The 25965-nt window shown below is 43.0% G+C and overlaps 1 protein-coding gene across 3 annotated transcripts in view; it reads left to right on the forward strand.

Annotated features, from left to right (window-relative positions):
- The window catches only part of LOC119480529 (partitioning defective 3 homolog), a 431832-nt gene that overhangs the window by 217165 nt on the left and 188702 nt on the right, over positions 1-25965 (forward strand). For all 3 annotated transcript variants that reach the window (XM_037756853.1, XM_037756854.1, XM_037756855.1), the window contains 4 exons: positions 1419-1558; positions 2054-2182; positions 20162-20350; positions 20903-21073. In XM_037756853.1, coding sequence (XP_037612781.1) covers positions 1419-1558; positions 2054-2182; positions 20162-20350; positions 20903-21073 — 629 coding nt within the window. The remainder of the gene's footprint in view (positions 1-1418; positions 1559-2053; positions 2183-20161; positions 20351-20902; positions 21074-25965) is intronic.

The following is a 25965-nucleotide window of genomic DNA, read 5'->3' on the forward strand; positions in this document are numbered from 1 at the left end:
TCTGGACAATATTTGTCATTGTTTTGTGTTGTTAATTGATTTCCAATAATAAACATATACATACATTTGCATAAAGCAGCATATTTGCCCATTACCATGTTGATAAGAGTATTAAATACCTGTCAAATCTCCCTTTAAGGTTCATTTTGAACAGTTGAAAAAATGTGCGATTCATTTGCAATTATCACAATTAACTATGGACAATAATGCAATTAATGGCAATTCAATATTTGAATCAATTGACAGACCTACCATCTATATATAGTATAAGGTTTTACTGACCCAGACATGATTTGAACGCAACCTCCTGACCTGCCGTTGTACCAAAACGTCTTAAGGGTTTTTTGGTTAAAACATCTGGCGCACGGCACATGGATGATTTAGAAAACAGAATTTTTTGCTATTTAGGTGTAGCGCACTGCATTTTAAGAGGCTAGTGAACAAGATTTGATACATTCGCAATCCATAATCATTCACTTTGCTCTGCTTATTCTGGTCCCTAACCGCTCTTTAATCCGACCGTAACTCCAGAGCGTGGCTTTCAAGTCCACATGCACTTATCATAAACACTCAATTTTGGTTCATAGCATTGACACTATATTTAGAGTCGGGGACATGTTTTGACTTCCTTAAAAAACGGTGCGCGAGACACACCCTGATGGCAAGGATGGAAGTAAGTCTGTTTGCATTAACTATAGGAGGTTCAGAACATGGTGGAAAACCCTAATTTGATCCCTGCGTTGTGGTTTCTCATGTTACAGTGGCGTGTAATGAAAAGGATCGTTCAGAGATGGTTTCAAAAGTCCGGCCAAGAGTCACTGTAAAAGCAATAGGATAGTTTGGCATGGCTTTTTTAGGATCCTTTCTGACTTTTATTACAAATAACTATAATGAAGTACAAAATATTTCCTCTAAAATGCAAATATAGGGAGAAAACATTGTAATCATATTGTACATATTGGTTGTGCGGGGCTTTTTGAAATGAAAGCAAGAAAATGAATGTCACCATGTTTACCTGGAGAAACAAATCTCTTGTTGTTGACATTTATGAACTCATATAGACGTGCTGAAAGTCTTTACCAAACATAAACACATGCACATTACTTACTTCTCCCTCTTCAGAACGATAAAGCCTCCACAAGGCTGTAAATCAGTAATATCACTGTTTCTGTGACAGCGCGGCGCGAGAGCACGCAGGCTGGCAATCTTTCAGTTTTACTGCCTGGGTTCACGCACCCCTGCTGGCAAAATGTACCTAATGAAGTGCCCTTGAGCAGGACGCTGATATCTCAAGGATTGATGTTGTGTAGGAAACCTCTGAACTCTCTTTATGGCAATTAGGCACGAGAAAAAACTAATCAGTAAAATATCACATTATATTTTTTAACCACATTCGTTTGTTTTCCATTATCCCCTAGGTCCAGAGGGTCTCGGGTTCAGCATCACATCCAGAGACGTCCCCATCGCAGGCAGCGCTCCCATTTATGTGAAAAACATCCTTCCCCGAGGGGCCGCCATCCAAGATGGCCGATTGAAAGCCGGGGACCGGCTGCTGGAGGTTGGGCGCCACTTTCTAGCAGCCTCTAACCATTATGTAATGTTCGCAGTGTGCTCTGTGAGATTGTATTATTATTTCAGAGACTAATTACTCTTTTGCTGATATGGTTTTGTTCTGAAATTAAATCTTACGGAGCTTTTGTTGAAACGAGTCAAACACACTGCGTTTCCCACGGCTATAGCGGTTCAGCTCCAGCTCTGAATTGCTGAGGAAAAGTGGCTAGATGGAACAATATTTTGATTAGACTTCAATCAGACTGACATGAAAATCAGCTAGCACTCACTTTAGGGGGAAATAAGCCATGTTTAATAGCAGCTCCAACTGGCTCAGTGGGTAATCTGCATAAAGGTTATATGGAGGCCGTAGACTCCCCCTCTTTAAAGCGGGAGAGCTCTTTGATTTTAGTCTGGCCGCCGAGTCTGTGTGTGTACATCTATTTTGGCCTGTTTGTATGTGCTTATCTGATGTGCTCTGTGTGTGTGTGTGTGTGTGCAGGTTAACGGAGTGGACCTGAATGGTAAGAGCCAGGAAGAGGTGGTGGCCCTGCTCCGAGCCACGCCCATGGGTGGGACTGTGAACCTGTTGGTGAATCGCCCTGAGGACTCCCTGCTGCCCCGAGAAGTGGTCAGTAGCCAGCCAGCACCTCACTGCATAATATACTATATTCATTACTCACATTAACAGCTCATTGCAACAAGTTGGAATTCCTACACTTCTTAACAAGTGCGCAACACTTTATAATAACATTCATTTATAAATGGTATATTGATAGTTAATATAAATTGTCTTAATAGTTATTTAACTGTTAACAAAACCATGAAATTATAATTAATAATGTTAAGTAATTATTAGTAATGCTATAATATATATTATTTTTAGCATTATTATATATTTTTTTAGAATTATTTGTTAATGATTATGAAATGATTTATAAACCCCTAAGAAATTGTTCATAAAACATCTATAAACATTACATAGACAGATATTTCTAACACTTTATTAATAATAGATTTGTTAATCATCTATACACATTATTTGAATGGTTGTTATAAAGTTGCAACTGATGATTAAAATACCTTGTTAAATGGTTAATAAATACTTTGTAAAGCATCTATAAATGGGATTTAGATAGATAGCTTTATCAAAGGTTTATAATTTAATTCAATTTTTAATAATCTATCTAATGTTTATAGATGTTTTACAAATCATATGGTTATCATTAATGAATATTGATATAGTATATAACATGTTAATGTTAAACTGTTATAAATACTTTACTAATGTAATCAGAATGTAACTGTTATCGTCTCAGCTATGATACAATATAGTTTATAAACTAAATCTTGCATATTACTCAAACTAATGATAAAATAACAGACATTATAGCATTACTAATAAGGAGTTAACATTATTAATTATCATGTCATTGTTTGTTTGACTTGTTTATCAACTAAGTTTGATTATATAACCATGTATAACTGTTGGTTATTATAAAGTGTTGCCCACAACTGATACTGGAGGAGAATGGTTCCTTATTATTCTCACTTAAAAACATAAAGTAGAATTGAGGAAAACTGTTATTACTTTATTCAAAATTAAAAAAAACAACAACAACAACATAAGAATAGGAGACTGATTTAGATGGTAATTGTTTTTGGTGTATATTACAATAATTATTGTTTACAGGGAATTAAATCCCCATAGTCAATTTGGTCCAGCAGCTGAACTCAGTGAACTCGCTCTAGGAAGATGGTAAAGAGCACTAAATGGGTTACAGCTGGGATATGGATTTGTCATGGTGGCTGCACTGATGTGCCTTTAACTGCTCCTTCAACCCATTAACTTCTCTGCTTGTCTGTCTTTCCATTGTGCTCTCTGGACTGCAATCTTTACATTCTCGTGTCCGTTGTGTAATTCTACCAACGACGTGTTCGTTAAAAAAAGTTGATAGCTACTCCACCCTGAAGGATTTATACCACCTAAAAATCAATATGATTATGAATTACAAGTGATGATTTCAAAGCTGCAATGGTGGCTTAAACAGAATGACTTGAACACACATTGTTCCCTAAGTATTAGGGTAGACATGCACATGACCAACCCCATACACACTCCCACACACACATAGTTAACTACATGGGATGTGTACAAAAAGACACAGCTATGGCACACACACACACACACACACACACACACACTTTTTGTGCAGATGTGCACTAGAAGAAACACACACAGACTTATGGTTAAACACATTCAAACAAGGGCAGGTCATGTGCATGAGCAGGCACAATCACAGCTTTGAGCATATGCAGACACACACACACAGTACACACACATACATAGACACCCTCAAGTGATGTGTATGAGCAGACACAAATAGCTTTGGACATATCCACACACACACATGAACAGGGACACTGACATACACACACACACACACAACCACAGTCTCGCGCTCAGACACACAGCCTACATACAGGGTGACTTTGGCTGTCGTGCAACAGATGGCGAGGCTACTGCCCTCGTCCAGCCTGCGCTCAGTCGCTCTGACAGCAGGCTCGGGCGTCACAGCACCTTGGCAGTCCGGGGGCCCCCGATGCCAACCTCACTCCTACCCATAATACTCAGCCGGGCACCCGGGCTGTTAACCCCGCCATAGGAGCTGTTCAACCTGTAGAGTGATGGCCCTCTGAGACACATTTTGCTCTGCTAATGTGCTGTTTTCTCCAGTTAGAAAAGCACCACCCCCCGGGCTTAGCTACGCTTTAATCGCTCTGCAGCTTCTTTCATTTGAACATTCATAAAGTGGCAAATGGGCTCATATTTCATTCCTACTTGTATTAAAGGGAGTCACACGATTTACATTTCAGAAGCTTGCATCTTGAAATGAAAAATGAAGAATGAATGAAAATGAAAAATGTGGAGGCAACTTGGTGTGGCTATACATGATCTTATTGGCTGCTGCTGGCATCAGACCTCTGACCTTCAGGTTACTCGACAGGCTCTTTAACCGCTAACTGGAGGGATTCACCAACAGTAGCTGAATGATGCTATGAGGAGTGTTAAAGAAATAGGGCGAGGTCAAAGCTAACGTGATAATAACGCATTAACGCAAATTCGTTTTGATGTCACTAATTTCTAGAGATGCATCGATACCACTTTTTTCAGACCGAGTACAAGTACAAGTACTTACATTTGGGTACTCGCCAATACCGAGTACCAATACGAGTACTTCTCTGTGCCAAAAAAAACCTCGATAACAGCCAGCTGGAGGGTGTGAGCGACACACGGCAGGCTGGGGAGTCCCGCAAAGGGGTCCCTTGACCTCTGACCTCCAGATATGTGAATGAAAATGGGTTCTATGGGTACCCACGAGTCTCCCCTTTACAGACATGCCCACTTTATGATAATCACATGCAGTTTTGGGGCAAGTCATAGTGAAGTCAGCACACTGACACACTGACAGCTGTTGTTGCCTGTTGGGCTGCATATATTGGATAATATTTGTCATTGTTTTGTGTTTTTCCATAAATCTCCCTTTAAGGTACATTTTGAAAAGATAAAAATGTGAGATTAATTTGCGGTTAATCGCGATTAACTATGGACAATCACGCTATTAATCATGATTAAATATTTTAATCAATTGACAGCCCTAGTGTATACATGCTCTTATTGGCTGCTGCTGACCTCTGACCTTCAGGTTACTCAACAGGCTCTTTAACCGCTAACTGGAGGGATTCACCAAAATGATTGTTACCTCTTGTCAGCAGCCACGACAGCAGTTGAATGATGCTACAAGAAGGGTTAAAAAATGCACTGCTTCCCAATGGCTGTCGACTCATGAGTGGCGTGAGAGCTCTCTCAGCTCCTCAGGAGGCTTCATGACGCGATCAGAGAAAAGCCCCATCACAGAAACACTGTCTAATAATCTCACTCTGTTTCTGTCTTCTTTCTCTCTTTTGACCAACTCCTACATACTGTGAGAGACTGCTACTTAATATTTCATCACTTTCCACGGCAGATTAGCATTTTGCCACTCTCTCTCCCTTACTGTGCCGTTTTTTTTTTTTTCTCGTCCTCTCCCACACTTTCACATTTCCCGGCAGTGCTTTCACAAATCTCAATAATCCCTACAAGTATGTTCATAAAAAATCAGATAAGCAGGCCAAGGCTCTGCCGGTGACAGTTATTGCAAATAAAGCATGGAGGAAAAGCATGGTTGGTAATTGCCTCCTCTGTCACACACACTCTGAATTGGTGCGTGTGTGTGTGCGCGTGCATATATACTACACACTCCAATGCACACATAAACACACATGTACAGACAATCGCTTATGTGCTGTCATTCATGTAATTCCCTCAATGACAACGCGATGATGTTTTAAATTGTAGCGTGAGTGACAGGCCAGAGAACTGCAGGCATCTGTCAACGTATAGTCTTACACACACACACACACAGACACACACACACACACACAGACACACACAGACACACAGACACACACACACACACACACACACAGTGGAAGGAGATCCAGCCGTATAGATGAAAATAGAAAAGAAGCCATTTTTTTTTTTGTCTAGTTGACATTTGCCTGCTGATGTTTAATGTCAGCGTCGAAAATCCCTCCACGTCTCCTTTTGTTTAGATGTTTCATTGTATGCCAGGCGCGCTGCTGCACGCGCCCCCAGAGGAATTAATTTACCCTCCCAGCATGTTTGCGTATCGTCTTTAATTACCACGGTCGGGGTGTATTTTGACACGCTTTCAGTAGCAATAGCAGTAGCTCTCGATAGCTTTCAATAAATATGTACTGGCTGCGAAGAGAAAAGGTTAAATGGCAATAGAGCAGAGTGGGCTGGTGTCTGTCTGGCTCCCTCTCCTCCTTCTACTCCAAGGATATCAATAGACATTTTCAGACAGATACAGTATGTTTTATCAGAGAAGTAAGGCAGCTTTAACCTTTACCAAACACTGGACTCATCACTAATAAGCCTGCCCTTTCATACCTCTTTCTTCCCTCTTAAACCTTTACCATGCATGATAATACAGTCATTTAGAATATTCCTCATCTTTGGTTCCGTCGTGTTGTACAAGTTTGGTTCTACAGGACGACCCCTTTTGACCTTCAGGTTATAACATTCATTGAAATAGGAGAGGGGGAGAGATGACATTCAGAGACATTCAGACTAGAGTTCTCTCTAAAAGCTCAGCTCCAACTCCCGAAGACACAGTAGGAGGCGCCGTTCAATGGCGGCGTGAACAAAGTCACTTTATGCTTTATGTTATTCCTTCACTTGACAGCTCGGGGAGTTTGGATCAGTGATCATTAGGCAGGATTTTAACAGACTAAAGGAGAGAAAGTGGAAAGGATTGCCGCCCCCTACGGGTTTGGAGGTTAATTCATCACTTGTATCATAAGAGGGGGGGCTGTTATGAGGAGGTAGAAAGGCTTGTGTCAGACATACCTTGGTGAATATGCATGAATATGAGTGACTCAGTGCTTTGTGATCTTCAGATACCTTTATGAATAATCTCAGAGTGCTTGTCTTCACACCTTTCTAATGATTCTTATTAAAGGTGAAAGAGTTCATCTGACATAAAGAGACTAAGGAATGGGGAAATGAGACGAGGGTTGAAAGAAAAGGGGAATTTGTCTACGCTGAAAGTAATTATCAGTGGAAATATGGATGGATTGGAGTTCGGTGGGGGGAATAATCAAAGCAAATGGTGTTTGATCCTGCCTCAGCTCTCACTTAAAGGCCCTTACGCATCAAGCCAACGGTCGGCCGTCAGACAGATTGGGGCCGTCGGTGAGCGCCTGTCGGCCTAGTTTTTTCGGTGTGTCCCGAACCGTCGGCTTTAGTCTTCCCGTGTCGGAGGTTTTTCACCCGTTTCAGCATGTTGAATCGGTGGCGGCGCCCGCCGGTGAGAGAAGTCACTCTGATTGGCGGTTCAGCTTAAACGAATCAGTGCACGGGAAGAGAAACGGACGTGAGGAAAGCAAGCCAACGAGTAAAGTCATCTCATCTGATCATTCCAATACATGGATATTTTCACAACAACACGGCCGTCTGGAATGAAGCTAAGTGGTGAGTGAGAGTGGTGTGAAAATGGTCGGCAAACGCCGCTATGTTTCATGTACGTATCATAACACGGCTTGTATATCCGCCGTCCTGGGTCTTCCGGTTTCCCTTTTTGAATGACGAACACAGACTACCGCGACCTGCTGGTAGGGAGAGTTATTACATCTCACACAGGCACAGAACGTACGTGGTAGTCGGCTGTCGGCTCTAGTCTTTGCGGTGCGTTCGAGTGCAACTTTTTGGCCAAGACGAAGGCGACATGAGGCGACACAACTGCTGGCCTTCATCCCCTTTTGTTCTTTGATGTGTCCCCAGCTTAGCCTGACACCAACCACCATGTTCTCCCCTCTCCCTTCACATTATTCATCACCTCAGATGCAATCACACTGACCACAGCAAGCCTCAACAGTAAAGCTGTATTACAAAACAAACCCCAGACACACACACAAACACACACACACACACACACACACCACTGCAATTCCCACATGGAGGCAAGGCAAGGCTACTTTTAAGCACATTTAAACACTCACATATACACCACACACTTCCCACGCGTAGCCGGTGGATGTTATTTATTGTTGGCATTTATCTCCCAGCGTGCAGCACTGTTTGTGCTTACAGCTGCGAGCGACGCCGAGCCTTCAGTCCACATTGGCCAGCTTTGTGGAGTGGGAGATTGTTTTTACGGCTCGGCTTTTTTTTTTCTCCCCCTGTAATAACCAAGTCAAATGTCACGCTTCACCGCGCAACAAGCAACGGCAACAGTCGAGAAAAAGCGAGGAACCGTTCCTGCCTCCTCTTAAAGATGTCCATCCACACCCTGCCTGCCTACGCTAGTGACAGAACTCCACATCACTACACCTGTGCTGGTGTCATTTAGAGCAAAACAAAGGTAGAGGAATGTGATCTGCGACTACCAGTTTATTACATAAACGATGAGTTGTAGGAAGTATGGTGCAGGCCTGTCGGTGACAAATCATTTGAATTCATTCCGAACCCCTCGCTACAGTGTAAGTGAATTAGCCTGCTATGTCAGCATGACTGCAGTGATCTCAACTCCTTGTCTATGCATACACTCAGTCATCCCCTAAACATGTTTTAACCAACAGCACAAATGCTAATGTAAAACACAATATGGGCTCGATTAGTCACATATGCTCAAGAGCCATAATAACGTTGTCAGGCTTGCCCTTACATCATTCAGTGACCCTAGATGAGCAGTTTTTTTTAACTTCCAATAGGACTATGGACCGTGGAGAACAAATGGGCTTGTGAAGCTGCTGTTGTAACACCGAGGACCACATAAGAGCAATTAAACAGTACATTAAAATCCCCTCTTTACGATCATATCACACTTGTCACTGATCCATTAGTAGCTATATCTGCCAAGCAATGAGAATCTTAATTGCACAATTAATTCCGGCCTCTGATTGATGTGACCGCCGGATTTATGGCTCGTGCGAATGCCGGGGAAACGCAGTAGACAAATGCGTGACAGTATTGCTCACAATTATAGCAGACTAATGGCCTGTTTCATAAGTGCCAACCCTGGTGGCCTGGTTTAAAATCCTCCCTGCCATGTTTTTTTTTTACCACTGGACTGTAATTGAGGTATTCAGGAGGACTCCATTTGTAGTACAGTTGCTTTAGCTGCTATTTATATAAGTCTCTGAAATCATTATATACAGTAGAAATAAAAGCACTGCTTCCCTGAAATGGATCCAAACAAGCTCCCCATTGTTTTTCTCTTCCAAGTCGAGGCAATCATCGTCAGCGTTTGCATTGCTTTGCGCAATTATTCACGGCAGATGCTATCTCTCTTCCTCTTTCTTAAGCATTGCTCTAACAGAATTACACAGCCGGCTTTTGTTGTGGCGCCCGCCGTACAGTGAGGTTTCCATTCACGACTCCCCCTGTATTAAAGTTGGAAGACAAGAGCAGACTTATGAAGCTGTATTGATTTCCTCGCTGCCGAGATCCATTTACCGAGTCGGTAGAGGGGGAAATGAATTGATACAAGGCAAACAAAACACAACCCTCTGTCTTTGGAGGCAACTAAATGATACACAGATCTGTTGAGTTAGAGCCAAGTTCACCCCCTCCTCTTTCTTTCATTTACTCCTCAACATGGGATTTAACTTTGTCATTCCTCCAGTCTAGGACGGTTTAGTTAAAACGTTGTGAATGGAAAAACAACATCTCCGCCGGGAACAAAGGCTCCAATATGTGATGCTATCAAGAATATCTGGCAATGGATGCATCTATAAGCTGTTTTATGTATGCCTCTGCACCGGCGACAGTCATGGCCGGAGGGATTATGTTTTCAGGTTGTCTGTGCGTCCGTCCATCCATACTATTTTCGTGAACGCAATAACTCAGGATTCCTTTAGAGATTTCTTTTAATTCGGCACAAACTTCCACTCGGACTCAAAGATCAACAGATTAGATTTGGGTAGTCAAAGGTCAAGATCACTGTGACCTTACATTCACCCCGTTCTTGCAAAATCAATATCTCAGAAACGCCTTGAGCAAATTCTTTCAAATTTGGCGCAAACATCCACTTGGACTCAACAATGAACTGATTAGGTTTTAGTGGTCAAAGGTCAAGGTCACTGTGACCTCACATCCTTCCCATTCTCGTGCTACCTCAGGAATGGCTTGAGTGAATTTCTTCAAATTTGGCACAAACATCCACTTGGATTTTAGGATGATCTGATTAGAATTTGGTGGTCAAAGGTCAAGGTCACTGTGACCTTACATCCTTCCCATTGTTGTAAAAAAGCGATACCTCAGGAATGGCTTGAGTGAATTTCTTCAAATTTGGCACAAACGTCCACTTCAAGGATGGACTGATTTGATTTTGGTTGTCAAAGTACACTGTGACCTCACAAAACTCGTTTTTGGCCATAAGTCAAGAATTTGTATGCTAATTCTGACAATTTCACACAAATGTCTAAAAGGATGAAATGATGAAGTGATGACATTTTGGACAGACATGGATGTAACCTGGGACTTGACCGGTTAGTGGAGGCATACAACTGTAGAACAACAGCATTAGAAAACAGTTTTATTGCCAACAACAAATTTGTCTTGGTGATTTGGTGCGTTTGCAGCAATAAACAAAAAAAGTTGTACAAAATACACTGCTGATCTAAGATCAATTTGCTTTGTATGAAAAATATATAACTAATGTAAGATACTAGATAGAAATAATGTGTTCAGAACATTGAGATTATCCTTTTAACATTCATCCGTGTCTTGTCTCACATCTCCTTTCACTCCTTTCACTTACAAACACAAAGCCGAATCATTAACCTTGGGAATGCTTTAAGAGCGCAGCGTTCAGATGATGATAAACCTTTTTATTATTCTTCCTCTGAAGTGCTGATAAACAGCGCTATCTCGAGCTCTGCAGCATCTACAGCCATGCCAAAAAATGACATCTTTGGTATTAATATAATTAGATGTCCTTTAGCGTAATGCTCTTTCACAGTAAGGATGATGTAATGTGTTGCAACTTTTTCCTAATAAAGATGCTGAAGACAGACTCTTTCTTATCTGTCTTTTTAAGGAGTTTATTTATATAACAGCAGACATTTTTTACCTTAGCAAAAACTTGGCAAACAACTCGAGGAGATGAGTCACATCTTACTGGTAGGGCTGATAATTTAAGGTGCTGTAACCCTTTTGCAGATATTCACACATCTTCGATAATGGATTCCCAGGCGTACTCTATATGATATGACTTTAAAACAGAGCAGCTGCTAGAATATAATTGAGTGCAATCAGCAAATTGCTCTGCTATTACAAATGTCTAGAAATAGCTGACCCGTACTCTGTAAATCTTTTCTAAAAATACAGCTGGAACTCAGGTGAAGTCAAATTACAGGAATTGCTCTAAAGGCCTTTGGAAGGGGGGTAGTGTAGAGCTGTGGTTTTGCAACCTGCAATCAGCGAGAGCATCTATGAATTTACGGAGCTCTTCAGAACAGTTTGGCAGCAGCGGATGCATCTTAGAGGTCACTTTCTCTTCCACTTTATGACTTAAAATGTCTCTGAAATGACAGGCCATGGTGATCCAGTAGGTAAGGGCTCCAATGTGTTACCATGGCACCAAAAAGTTCTTCCCCATCTCCAAAAAGCATCGTCTTGTAGGGACACTTTATCCAAATTGTCCACTGAAAGCTTCATCAAATCCATACTTTGCTCTCACTCCCAGGGACACTTTTCCTCACCTTTTTTCCTCTCCCCTCTTCTTGTTTATCACTGTCACCGTCTCGCTCAAGAACGCCGATGAATCCTTCCTGCATTATTACCCTGGCTCCTATAGAAAGGTTCTCTGATCAAAAGTGCAGAGTTCAGAAACATGCTCCGTCGTAATTAAAGTTAATGCTGCCAAGCGCGGTTGAAGACAATGCCAGCCTGGTTAACGATTTCCAAGCGTGTCTCGTCGGCGCCACCTGTTTTCGTTTAGCACTTTTCAGCAGCTGTTCCCATAATTATGCTTGCTGTCAGTGCAGAGAACGGGAGGGTGCACCGCAGCATTGTGCTATGCCGATAAACAAGGTAGTTAAAGGCCACTTATGGCGACACAGTCACTCTCCCGGAGGGGATTCAGCGTCTGTTTCCAGAACACATAATGCCTTGAAGTGTGTATGTGCAGTTGGACATAGCAAAGCGCTTTTTATCCGCCATTAGCTTGAAATGAGAGGCATCTGCTTCGTGATGTGCGTCTATACCGTGGTTCCGCCGAAACGCCTTTGCAAACATCCCCAGTTGCCAAGTACACTTAAAAAGAACATAGAAAATAAAAAGTGAATTTCTGATTAGATGTAATCGCTTCCTAAATCGCCCACAGAAACATCTAGTGTCAAGCCAGACCTGAGTATTAGTCTGATTTTGGTTGCTCACAGTGAGATCTACTCTTCATTGATAATGCATTTGCAGTGATGTACATAGATCTGGCCTCAGATGCCCTCATAGAAACAGACTTTGTTCTGCTAATGAGCCAAATGAGCCTACTCATTAGAAAATCCCCAAAGGGGAACAGTCCCAGTTTGTCAGCGCTGAGTCCAAATGTGTTGGATTGCCCAGTGAAGACCATGTAATGTTAGTTCACAAACACTTAAACCCTGCCACTGCCAGCCATGCACGTCATGCCCTTTAGTGTTGTGTAACAGAACAGCCCCTCATTGTACCTGAATTAAATTTGTTTTTAGGCTTAGGGGTATTTAATATTCGTCCCCTTTGTCAGAAAATGTTGCGAGGAGAAACACCGCCAACAGAAATTTGTGTTACAATACTTATCACGCGTGCACCCACTTTTGCAATTACACCCATGGCTGATTTCTTTTAGCCCTTTTAAATTCATTTCCAATGACCTTTATGTCGCCAAATTGGGCCAAGTGTGGAGAGAAGTTTCCAGCGGTGTTAATTGTTTTAGGCAGTGATGTGCGGAGAACTCTGAGTTATGTGTGAATAGATGTAATTGTGATTCATTTGCACTCTCTGGCTCTCTCTCTCTCTCCCCTGCATCTCACTCCTGCTTCTCCTGTTTTCTTCTGACACACGCTCACGCACATCCAGCACACCTTTCTTATTAGCACGTGACAAGTTAAGCGAGGTAGAAACAAAACAAAAAAGGCCCTATTAAGCAGGCGGGGCTCTTTTGCAAGATAGATGAGCAACACTTTACTCTGTTCACCTGCTTGTGTCTCTGCTCAAATGCTGCCTCTATTGCCCTCCTCCTCCCTTGCCAGGACAATAGGCTGTGATGAATGGGTGCTATACCCATCGCAGTGTTAATTAATAAAGGACTTAATTGTATAATGGACTGTGACTGCACGGCTCTGTCAGAGAGAGCAAAAAGAAAATGACAATGGGCTTCTTTTGTGATGAGCTGGCCGGTCACTTGAGTTGTTCAGATAATGGTAATAATTATATTACAACCACTCTACTTAAAATTGGTTAAGCATTAAGTTTGACTTTGATGATTGGTACCTGAGTAGCCTACAGCACTGCACCTTTTATACACCAGGCAACATACCATTTTTGCTGCCACCAATGGTATCTTTAGACAACTACACACTACATTTTCAAAAAGGGAACGACATACAATATTATAATGTGGTTTGACCATGACGACAATGTCAAGACTGTAGAGACTCGTATTTGCGAATAACAGGATGGTTGACGACAGGAGCGATTCTAGGATGACAAAGACATGTCCAGTCAAAGGCATAGGTTTCATTTCAACATTGGGGGGGACACATCAAGCCAGGGGTCTGCATGGGGGATCCTCACCCAGGAAATGTTGAATGGCAAACATTTAATTTCCTGCATTCTGGTGAATTTTTATGCACCAATTTCTGCCTTTTCTGCATCAAGTTGTGGTGGAAATGTCTTAATGTCTTGAGATCAGACGTCAAGGGACTCCTTTTTTTTGAAAAGGAAAAGGAAAATTGCCATGCCAGTTTTCCTTCCACAAAATTTTGCCTAAATTCAAAGCTCCTTCCCCGACAAGTTAACGTGTTAATATGACATGAATTCCTTAGGTTTTCTAGTTTCATATGATACCGATATCTTCCCTTCCCGCATCTTAAAGACAGTAATGTCGGCTAGGAACGCCGGCAATCCCGCAGGTCTCAGAGGGTTTGATAATTATTTTTTTGGGGTGCTGAGATTAAATGTAGGTGTGCTTGAGCAACCCTAAAAAGAGTCTAAAATCGGCAAAGTTTCACAGACATTTGGCAGCTTTGTTGCATTAAGTACACCTATAAACAGAGTTTTAGCAGTGCATACATGTAGACAAGCAGCATATACTTGCCTTCACAAGTGCGTGAACAGGTAGACACAAACATGTATGGGAGAGTTACTCTAATTGTAACAGTTTTCACTTTTCACTCTTCATTTTTTTATTTTTTTATTCTGACCTAGATATGTAAACGTTTCAGCCTACACATGTCTGCTATCATAAACCACTTAAAGTTTTTCAATAGAGAAAAAAAGTTGTAAGGAATTAAACTGAAAGTGGACGCTGTCCGAGTCTTAGTTGTAACAGCGTGAACTACTGTACGGTTGTAACATGGCTAAAAAACAGCATTAAACAAATACTTTTCATGGTAAATCATCAAAAAGATTTCAGTCAACTGTTTTTACGTCGATTTCATACCACAGTTGTGATCAGAAAATGTATGAAACAAAATGACACTAATAAAACCAATTGGTGCATTTGTGTCCTTCCTTGTTGGCAAGTCCATTGATTACACCTACATAGTTAACACATTTTATTGATGGACGTTGTAAAAATACTACAACCCTAATTAAGATTAAAATTGAAAGACATCTGAGTATTGGCCAATACGGCGCATGCTTTTTAGGGCAGCCTGTGCGTACAGAGAGACCCTGTCTGATGACTTTCTCTGATGCTTTTTCTAGCACATCCCCGGGCACTAACCACCAGTCGCGCCCATGCTTTAGCATTCCTTACAGACCAGAACTAGCATGCATGACGTGAAAACTATGCTAACTGACGAAGAACAGATCAATGCAGGCAACCATGTGGATCATTTCAAACACAATTTTATATCCGAAAAATACCTCTGGATGTTAATTTTTACTTTTTTCCCCCGCTGCCATTCCCTGCAGAGTGGCCGGATCCTGTTGATATTTCTCAGGGATGTTTAGTACTGCACTGGTCACATGCCGTGATGAGGTCATGATGGCATTTACATAGCAAGAGAAAATGTGCCTGTTACAACTGTAACGTTTTACATTCAAGGTAACTCCCCCCTACTTAACAGCAGATATATCAGCGTTCACACGACGAGCGACAAAAGCAACAAAAAGGCCAGCGCGGCCAGCGCGGCCAGCGCGGCCAGCGCGGCCAGCGCGGCCAGCTACATCGTCACCAATTCGCTGTTGGAAGTGTTGCTGAAACACTCGTTGACGTAGTTATGTCGTTAAATAGCACTGGGAACAGAACAAAAAACATATGATGGATTAACGCTTCACCACGTCATTGGAGCGCTGAAAAAAAGTTGAGACCAACTTTATTTGCAGTGTCAGGCGTCAGTTCATAGCTTCATATCACCGTCTTCCATTGAACATGACTTGTAGCCTGTTGCTGTGTCGCTCGTAGTGTGAACACAGCTTAAGGAAGTCAACTTCCCTGCTTCCTCACAGAGGTTCAGACCACATAACATCATATTTGTTTGAGTTTTACTGTCAGAACGAACACATCTGAATGTGATTCTGTAGTTTGAGTTGTGAATCCTGACAGAACACATTGTAATCTCAAAAGTTTGTTGTTAAAATGTGCAAGACCGAGTGTCTTCACAGTCATGTGTAGTTTGTCCCTGGCTTTAGCAGCAGGCAGGGGTGGAGGTGTTGGAGACATTCAGCCATCATTAGTGAGTGCAGCTGTCTCCGGAGAGTTTTTCTCCTTGCTGTTTAGGAGACAATTTGGGTTTGTCACTCCGTGTTAGCAGAAGGTTTCCTGCCAAGTGACCGCAGCTGAGAAAATAATTTGATTTGAAAAAAAACAAAAACATGTTGAACCCCCAGATGTTGAAGTTAACAATTGGGATTTTTGGCTGATAACACAGACATATTTTAAATTCAACCTTTCCATTGTGCTTTTTGATTTAAGCATGCAACCGTTTCACTGTTTTTACATCAGTTCATCTTATCGCCAGCGCTTTTGTTCTCTCCGTCCCAGGTGCATAAACGGGGCTGAGCTCGGAACAATGAGGCGACTTTTCTTTCTTCTCCTGTTCAGAGGTGGTTGAATCCAGCTCCGCCTGAGCTGAATCGGTGCAACGAGGCCTGTCAAGCAGCCTGACAAACTCATTCTTGGCTAGCGGCGCTTGTTCCTGTCTGATGAAAATGTTACACTGCTCTCTCATTCTCTGCCTCGGCCCGCTATTCCCGGAACACGGCTCTGAGTGGGTGGTTATTCTGTCATCATTTTGGAAGAGAGAGCGCGCGCGCACACACACACACACACACACACACACACACACACACACACACACACACAGAGGCTCAGACAGGGGCCATCCAAAGTAATTTTTTTCATCCAATGTATTACTGCGTTCAACTGCTGGGCTAAAAGCCTCTCCGTGGACATAACTCATAGCCACTATTTATTTATTTTATTATGATAAAACATCTTGGTTAAAGATAAAGACTGACCCTGCCAATGACGCACAAGGCCATTCATCCACGAGCGTTCTTTTCAGAGTGGAAATTGTATGTTTGTGCCGCGTTGCTAAGGGGCCCGCATTGGAAACCAACTGATCACATTCCACGAGCTGAGGTTGCTTCAATTTAACCGCCGTCAAAGCTTTCTGTGTTGACAGTTCTCACACAATGTCTTTCCAAGCTCAAAACAAACAAAGTGTGAAGTGAAACATTGTTGATGTATTATATTTACACCTGCACTGGATGGGTTTTTTGTTCTGTCCCCTATCCGCTTCATTCTGCCGTCTGAGAGGAAGCAAAGGGTCATTTCCCGACAAGAGCCGGTGATTTCTGCAAACGAACCGGAAGTGTTGAAACGCAGCGTGATTAAATGGATTCCAGCGGTCTGAATTTACTGTGGGGGTCCAGTCACGGACAAAAGCACCATTTGGCAAGTTGTACTGACAGGTGTACTGCCACTTTTGAAAACAGGAGGAGAAATCAGAGAGAAAGAAAAGGGGGCAGATAGAAGGGCCGTCTGGAGAATAGGGGCTCAGTCAGAGGGTGTTGAAAAGAGCCTCCACCTGAACGCACCGCTGCATCCTAATAACTCCTCAGCCTCCCGAAAAAAAAAAAAGCCACCTCCTGCTCTATCTTTCCCCGTCTTTCCTCCGCTTCACTCCGTATCCGAGCAGCTGTGAAGGGCACACACCTGGCTGCCATCCATCTGGCTGCGTGTGTGTGTGTGTGTGTGTGTCTCGATGTGAGTCTATTTAAAGAGGTCTTGCGGTGGGTTTCTGGGGTTGATTGCTCTCACCGCCAGTATTGTTCATGTGGATTTGGCTGCCATGGCAATAACTGCGCACGTACTGTACAATCTGGCCCAATCACATTAGTACAGCGCTGCTCTCGAGCTTCCCGTGGAGCGGGCTCGTGATCGGACGGTCGTCAGCTCTTATGTGCTGGATAAAAAACGTGTGTGGGGATAAAAAGGGGAAAAGGAAACACTCTCATGTCCTTGAGCAAGGCACTGAACTCCCAGGAACTTGAGTGGAGCAGCTCAGTGGCCTGTAGCAGAGGCTCGCTCGTCTGAATGGAAGAATCCTCTTGGAAGTAGACAGAGATAGAAACAGTGTCTCATTTTCTGTCAAACTGTGAGGAAAGAACAACTGTGGGCTGAGATCAGAGCTTTTGGTTTCAGCACATTTACTCAGCTACAGTGTGTTGGCCGTAGCTCAAAAAATCTTTGAACCACTGAACGGAAATGATTCTAAAACATTCTAAAATCTTTACCAGGTTTTCCCGTAGTCAACATAAGAAAGAAAGTGCCAGTTCTTTGATGCCTCCTGGCATTTTACGCCATTAGCTTTCTCTCACACCTCTTTTCCCCTTCTGTTTGGCTGCAAGCGAGAGGTAAAATACACAAATGCTATTCCTTTTTTTTTTACAGATGCTCTTTGTTAGACACCAGTTAAAAATGTCAGAAAAGAGACTGGAGTAGGTGTGTGATGGACTATTTTCCAGCTGAATTGATTGTGCTGGGTGTTAGACACTCAACAGTACTCTCTCACACCTCTCTGGAGGCTGGAATGAACCATTTTTTCTGTGTACCATGCATGAAGATCCGCAGTACCAGCCTTACAATAAAAGGCCCGAGAAGGGTCGGGTTCTTAACGTGTCACAAATTATCCTTCAAAGGGGGTGTTGTTCAAAGGAAGCCATCGTTGTTTGAGCGCCAAATTGCTACCTGGCGCTTTCAAAGTTCTCCGCCGTCCCCGCTGTTCCTACACCGAGCTCATGGCGGTGGAAAGGAATTAGCAGCGCTCGGCTAGACAGTACGGCCAATTGACGATGACAGCCCTGAGATATGTGTCATGCTTGCCATCCATTGGCTTTCTTCTCCTGGCCCCCCCATCTTTCCCCTCTTTATCTTGTCTCCCGCCTGCTTTCCATTTTCTTGTCATTCACTGTCCCTGTTCTTTCAATTTTTGTCCCGCTAGTCTCTGTTCTCTTTTTTTTTAAATTGTCTTAGTTTTTCTGTCTTTTCACCAAAGTCAAAGTTAGATACTGCAACCTGAGATCTGGATGCAACAGTGACCTTAGTTGTGCACAGCAATAGTTTCCCAACCTTGGTTGGTAAGTTGAGTCATCAGCCCAAAAGACTCAGGTGCGAAATCACAAAGAATGCACTGCAGCCGCTGATAAGACCATGAATAGCACATCATTCGCAACCGCTATCTGCCCCGTCTCAAGGTCCGATACACAAACGATATTTCACTAATGATATTACAGCGCAAACACGCCCATAACGTTTTGCGGCTGAGTGCAATTTGCTCTTTTTTTTTTTGCAATTGCAATTATCCATGTGGCAAAGTATAAATGTGCTTGAGGCCAATGTGTCTTTTGTGAGGGGTGAGAGTCAGTCTGAGCCAGAAGCCCATCAGGACCCAACGGGCCCCGACACGCTGAGGCGATCCGGGCCAGGCTCGGGCGATATAGACCGGGCTCATTTCACTTCTCTCCTATCATGGTGCACATATACGCCTCCGTGCCGCAGAGGACACATATGCCTGTGGGTGAAATAATACATCATTAATGAAGGAAAATATTTTATTATATTTTTTTGAGACATTTTTTAATTTTTTTAAAAATGAAATACCTGCAGCGATCAAACGGCAGCAGAAACGATAAGAGAGTCTCACCATTAAGAGAGACGCTGTGAGCATTTACGCACGAGGCACAGCAGCGTAACTTCATTTATTATTTAAATAGTAGTATTAATAGTATATTGATTATAAATACAAATTGTATATTAATTATATAAATAGTACAGTATATTAATTATAATAATTATATAGTAGCTTTCAGTAGCTAACAGCTTTATTCATTTATTTTTCATGACACAAATGGTAAATGGACTTGCATTTAATATGGCGCCTTTTTAGTCTTCCGGCCACTCAAAAACATGTCAGCTTTCAGCCGGTCACACACACATTCATACACTGATGGCAATTTGGGGTTAAGTGTCTTGCTCAAGGACACTTCGACATGTGGACTGTTTATCGGACTGTTTTTACAATGAGGCTCATTTGCATAGGATTTTGGACTAAATGTTTGCATATAATCTCATTTAAATACATGCAATCAGCAGGATTAGTTCATTGTTGTCTTATTTCCACAGGTGTAGCTGCTGCAAAAACTGTGAATTCACCCATCAGATTTTGTTTTTTGTTTTTCACTTTTTTTAAAAACTTTATTAGCACATCAGCAGTGCCACAGCCTTGACACATATCCTTAATCATTCTCTCTTTCTCTCCTTAATACCCACAGCAGTCAGAGGATGATGACATCGTGTTAACCCCCGACGGTACGCAAGAGTTCATGACCTTTGAGATCCCTCTGAATGACTCAGGCTCAGCAGGCCTGGGAGTCAGCGTCAAGGGTAACCGGTCCAAGGAAAACCACGCCGACTTAGGCATCTTTGTGAAATCCATTATCAATGGAGGTGCTGCTAGCAAGGCAAGGAACTACTCCCACCCACTTACGCTCTGACCATTACCCTGATTGATTTTATTGATTTCATTCATTGTTTTTGCTGTAACTCGAGGACCTACAGTACAGATAAGTATAAACATGTGGTGGACTATTATGCTGCAGGGATTATAAATCCGTGTCATGGTGATTTTGAAGTGATCACTTGATGTTAATGCCGTTTAAGTGGCATGACTACCATGTTGTGAATGATTTCCTTGAGGCAACGATGTTCTTACATATTTTATTATCCCCCTTGAGCTGTTAAATGGAGAGTGTTCATAAATACCCGTGGTTTGTAACATCATTAACACATTCAAATGTTTTCTAGAGAATGTGAATAGGGAGACAAGTTTATGATCTTGCCCTGGTATTTATTGTGATTTTCTGGGAGAAGGGACTACATGTGATCGCTGAAACCCGAGCAGCTGCTGAATGGACATACTGTTCCTGCTCAAAATCTAATGATGACAGTGTTCAGAAGAATTGGATTCAAGTGTTTTATGAGGGATATTTATGATTTTCTCTGACGGTCTGCAGGATGGCCGTCTACGAGTCAACGACCAGCTCATTGCTGTCAACGGGGAGTCGCTGCACGGGATGACCAACCAGGACGCCATGGAAACGCTGCGCACATCCATGTCCGTAGAGGGCAACAAGCGAGGGATGATTCAGCTCATCGTGGCCCGGCACACGTCCAAAAACTTTGAGGTATCCTAACAGTCAGGGAGGAGTCACACTGATGTACTAGGGACTAATTTGCATCACAAGTGGTCAAATTGTATTGGTCTGCCTTTGAGTTAGAGTGTGAATTGATTTAAAATATTTAATCACAATTAATCGCATGGTTGTCCATGATTAATCGTGATTGATCACTAATGAATCGCACATTTTTATCTGTTTTAAAATGTACATTAAAGGGACTATTTGTAACTTTCAGAATTGCTTGTTAACAGCGACACCTGTGGCCGCGAAGTCAACGAAAGTCAGCGTCGGGCTCGCGCTTGCTCGCTCTAAATATACCTGAACGAGCATCGCTCAAAACAGTGAGGCGACACACGTCAGCTAAAACCACAACATAACTCTATATTTCAGCTGCTTGGCAGTAATGTTAGCTGACCAGATGAATGTCTCTCCATGAATTCGTGCTGGCTTTTCCTGCCTCCGCCTTTCGGTGTCTCCCTCTCCGCAGGGAGACACCGGAGGTGTCCATAAATCTCCCTCTCCGGAGGGAGACACCGGAGGCGGAGGCAGGAAAAGTGGGTCGGTGCCGGGGCTCCGCAGAGAGAAACGTTATCAACGGCACCCGGTCGGAGACGGTAACGTTTCTCTCTGCGGAGCCCCGTCACTTCACAAGACACGGGAAACCTCTGTTGGTCTGGAGGAGCTGCAGCATTTATTTCTGCACAAACGTCCACTGAACATTCACTAGATATTCTCAGAGCTAAACTAACTCTTCTGCAGTGTGGAGTGAGCGCGCGTTCACGTCTAGAGGCGGAGCGAGACAGCAAGAACGCGTGCACTGTCTGAGTGAAGGCAAGCAGGCAGAGGAGGAGAGGCTCCGGCCACACGCGAGCGCGCATGTGTCCCGACCCGGTACATTTATACGCTTAAAAAGTTACAAACAGTCCCTTTAAAGGGAGATTTGTCAAGTATTTAATACTCTTATGGGAGTGGGCAAATATGCTGCTTTATGCAAATGTATGTATATATTTATTATTGGAAATCAATTAACAACACAAAACAATGACAAATATTGTCCAGAAACCCTCACAGGTACTGCATTCAGCATAAAAAATATGCTCAAATCATAACATAGCAAACTGCAGCCCAACAGGTAACAACAGCTGTCAGTGTGTCAGTGTGCTGACTTGACTTGCCCCAAACTGCATGTGATTATCATAAAGTGGGCATGTCAGTTTTTCCTCTCCAAAATTTAGCGTAAGTTTGTAGCATTATTTAGCCTCCTTTGTGACAAGTTAGTATGACATGGTTGGTACCAATGTATTCCTCAGTTTTTCTAGTTTAATATGATACCAGTATCTTCACACTAACTTTGAAAACTGAGCCCGCTACAACCTAAAAATCACAAGTTGTGTTAACGCGTTATTATCTCATTAACTTTGACAGCCCTACTTTGAATATGTCTTTGATCTGATAGTGTTATTCGTATGAGCTACCATAAATCAGTATAAGGCACAACATGTTTATACAAACTCAACAAACACACATGCATGTTCTAATTCAAATCCTGACAAGCGGAGGACATATTGACTGAAGAAGAGGGATAGCTACATTTCAACCGCACTGAATGATAAACGAGAGTGGCTTTCCTCTACCTCGCCACCGGCCCTAATCTATCCCCCATAGGTTTTTTTTGTTGCTTTGAGATAGCTGGAGGAGCACCTTTATGAAGCAACCACACCACCATGCAAATCTTCAAACAGTCCCATTTCCTGTGTGAGATAGGTGATACCGTCTCACATTTCCTCCCGCCCCTCTGTGTGACTTTCTTTACCCACCGTGGGCCTTGATATGATATCTAAGAAGCACTTCACTGACTTCTGATTGACAGGCCTGCGGAATAGCACTGTAGGATAGGCAGATAAAGGAATATGTATTTCGGCCAGGTGGATATACTGTATGTCATTAGGCAACAGTCAAGAATATTGAGGCGAGGAGATTTCAACCTCATGAAATTGTGATACTGAACTAATCCCAGCCTACCTTTCTTTAACAGAAACTGCATACTTTCACATACCGGAGTAAAAAAAAACAACATGATTTAGCTCAATGTGATATGCTAAGTGTGACTGTGGATTCATGTGTGAATACAACACACCCACGCACGTTCGCTCGCCCTGCAGCCAGAGGTTGTAGATCAGGTTTGATTAGTGTTGCCGTGACTCTAATTGGAGCCCGTGTCCCGTGGCTGTGTGTCAGTTTGGAGCGCCATGCTGAGCCCCCCCCTCTCTGCCCTTCACCCTCCCTGCAAGCCCTCAACCTCCGAGCGCTCCGTCTCCCTCTCTCTTCATCGCCGCACATCACCCCCTGACGCCCTGTGCACTTGTTTTTCTTCTTGTTTTAATGTCAATTCACCCCCCCGACATGTGGTGCTCCATAGTTTACCAGGTAGAACATGGGATAAATACAGCCAGGGACTGGAGTTCAATTCTCACAGGTAACACTCATAAATTGCCATACATGATGGCATTAGTGTTTAATATAACACTTAAGGACTGTAAGCCTATTGCACCTTTTTTTCTCAGTTTTAAATGGGGATCCCTCAAGACTGCATACATCTGCTGGATTACTTTATGGCAAAAAAAAACAGGAATTCATTTTATTTTAATAAAACTCGACAAGTCTCATTTGTATATTAGAGTACAGTCTTGACCTGCTCTATATGAAAAGCGTCATTTTTTGTTATATTTGTTGAAATTCTCATTACATCCTGATCCAATCATTTCATTCCGGCCGAATGAAATGATTGGACAGGCTACCTGCCTGAGTGCACTCTGCCCGTGCACTCATTGCACATCATCAGAGACTTCCACAAGCTGCTAGCTTGACGGCTGTGAGTACTAACAATCGCCATGTTTGTATGTTTACATCCATAATGATAATTTTGGGGGAGTGGCTTTTGAGGGAGGCCTGAATGAACGGGCTGTCAATGTTGCCGACTTGGTGACTTTCTCTCTAGATTTAGGGGCATTTGGAGCTAGTGCTGCTCGCTACTTTCATTAGAAAAGAGTTGGCAACACTGGGCTGAGTTTTTTGGTTGGATCAAAATAAAAAATCTGGCGTACTCTTGCTAGTTTCTCAAGATTACCAACCCCTAGCTTTAAAGATGCTCTTTGCAATATTCAGAGCATTAATATAGCAGCAAACAACTATTTGCTATGTAAAGAGGAGTAATGTCTACCTGAGCAGAGAATGAAGTCTCTCTACCTCTGTGTGTGTTGTAATCTGAGTTTCTCCATGCTTCGTTGACATCGCCGGGTCAGTTGCGCGTGCCTTTTAGTGCATGTACGTTATCGTGCCCCACTGGCTAGCTCAAGGCTGCCGCTCTGCACTGCTCTCATACGGCGGTTACAGCTGATAACGCCGTCCTGACCCACGGAGTTGTCGCGGAAGCGTAGCGACCACCCTCCGGTTCCCCCCTTCAGGTTATATTAGCACTGTTAGTTCTTTTTGCACCGTTGCCATTGTTTGCACTATTAGCGCACTTAGCACCGTTAGCTGTGAGCTGCCGACTCAACTGGCGCCACATTGAGAGCCGTGTGGAAGAAATTAGCCACGTTAAACAGGAAACGGCAAGTTAATGTGAAATGCGGTTACAATGTTGGTTAAAAACACAAAGGACGCACTAAGGACAGTCCGCCCCGATGACGCTTTGGCCACGGCTCAGGTAAGCACCTTCGCCCCTCCTCCCCCCCACCCCACCCTCCTCCCCCCCCACCCCCACACCCACCCCGTATCCAAACTAGAGGAGAGGACACATGTCCCTCCGGGGAAAGCTCAGCCCCAAGGTTCAGTGAGTTCTATCACTTCGGTCCAGTCACTCTCCTGTCCTCTTTAATCCCTCACCAGCAGGCAGACAGGTAGACACGCTGACACTGAGCAGACAGTTAAGGTCACAGACAAACAGTTTCAGAAACAGCAAAAATATATTTTATTATTACTCTACCACCTGTCTAGGTGGAAAGATGACGCTTTTTACATTACAGCGTATTACATTTTTGATCCATTTAGATAAACAATTTAGAGAGACATTTTGACAAGTGTGTATATAAATTGACATTTACTTCAACATCAGTTGCTATGAGACAGCATAATGATGATGTTGCAGAAAAAAAAAGATGTAAAGAGAGATGTAACAGTGCATTTCAGATTCCATCCATTAAACTCCCATTACAGGCAATCATACACTGCTGAAGATGCAGCGTCGTCAGGAGGCTTAGTGGTTTGAAAAGGTGCCATGGAGTCACTAGAGGGAATTTTAATATACTCCGAGTAGAGAAAAGATAAGGTTGTAAATTAAGAATTTAAGGTCAGTTGCAAACCTCAAATAAGAAAGGCGGAAGTTAAATGTCGACTCAGGCTCCCGGCAGTTACAACCAACCCCCCCATCCCCGCTCTGCCGTGTTGGCCAGGCAGATACGTGTGGAGCCAGCACCAGTTTGCCACTGTCACCCAGCCGAATGGGAGTGAGCACTGGAGGCCACCATTGAAATGAATCAGATCCATCACTGTCTGCAGGGGGAGAGGAGCCGAGCAGCACAGCCTAATGCATCGGGAGGAGGGGCGGGGGGGCGGGCCTCGATGGACGCGGCGTATCCAGGCCACCCCGCTCCATGAAAATAGCATTGATTCCATCATCGCTTGGTCCTGTGGGCTAAATCAACTATTCTTAGAAGAGAAGAGTGTAATGCTTCTTTGTAGTTTAAGCTGCGTTGGTTTGGGTGGGTGTTTGCAAAACCAAAACCACACACACCAGTCACTGATTCGGCATCCCATTTTCTTCTACATGATGTAACTGAAAATGTTCCACCCATGAATACAAACATGAAACACCTTAATGGAAATATAAAATGCACCGT

Source organism: Sebastes umbrosus, chromosome 21 (genome assembly GCF_015220745.1).
Source record: "Sebastes umbrosus isolate fSebUmb1 chromosome 21, fSebUmb1.pri, whole genome shotgun sequence".
Taxonomy (NCBI): domain Eukaryota; kingdom Metazoa; phylum Chordata; class Actinopteri; order Perciformes; family Sebastidae; genus Sebastes; species Sebastes umbrosus.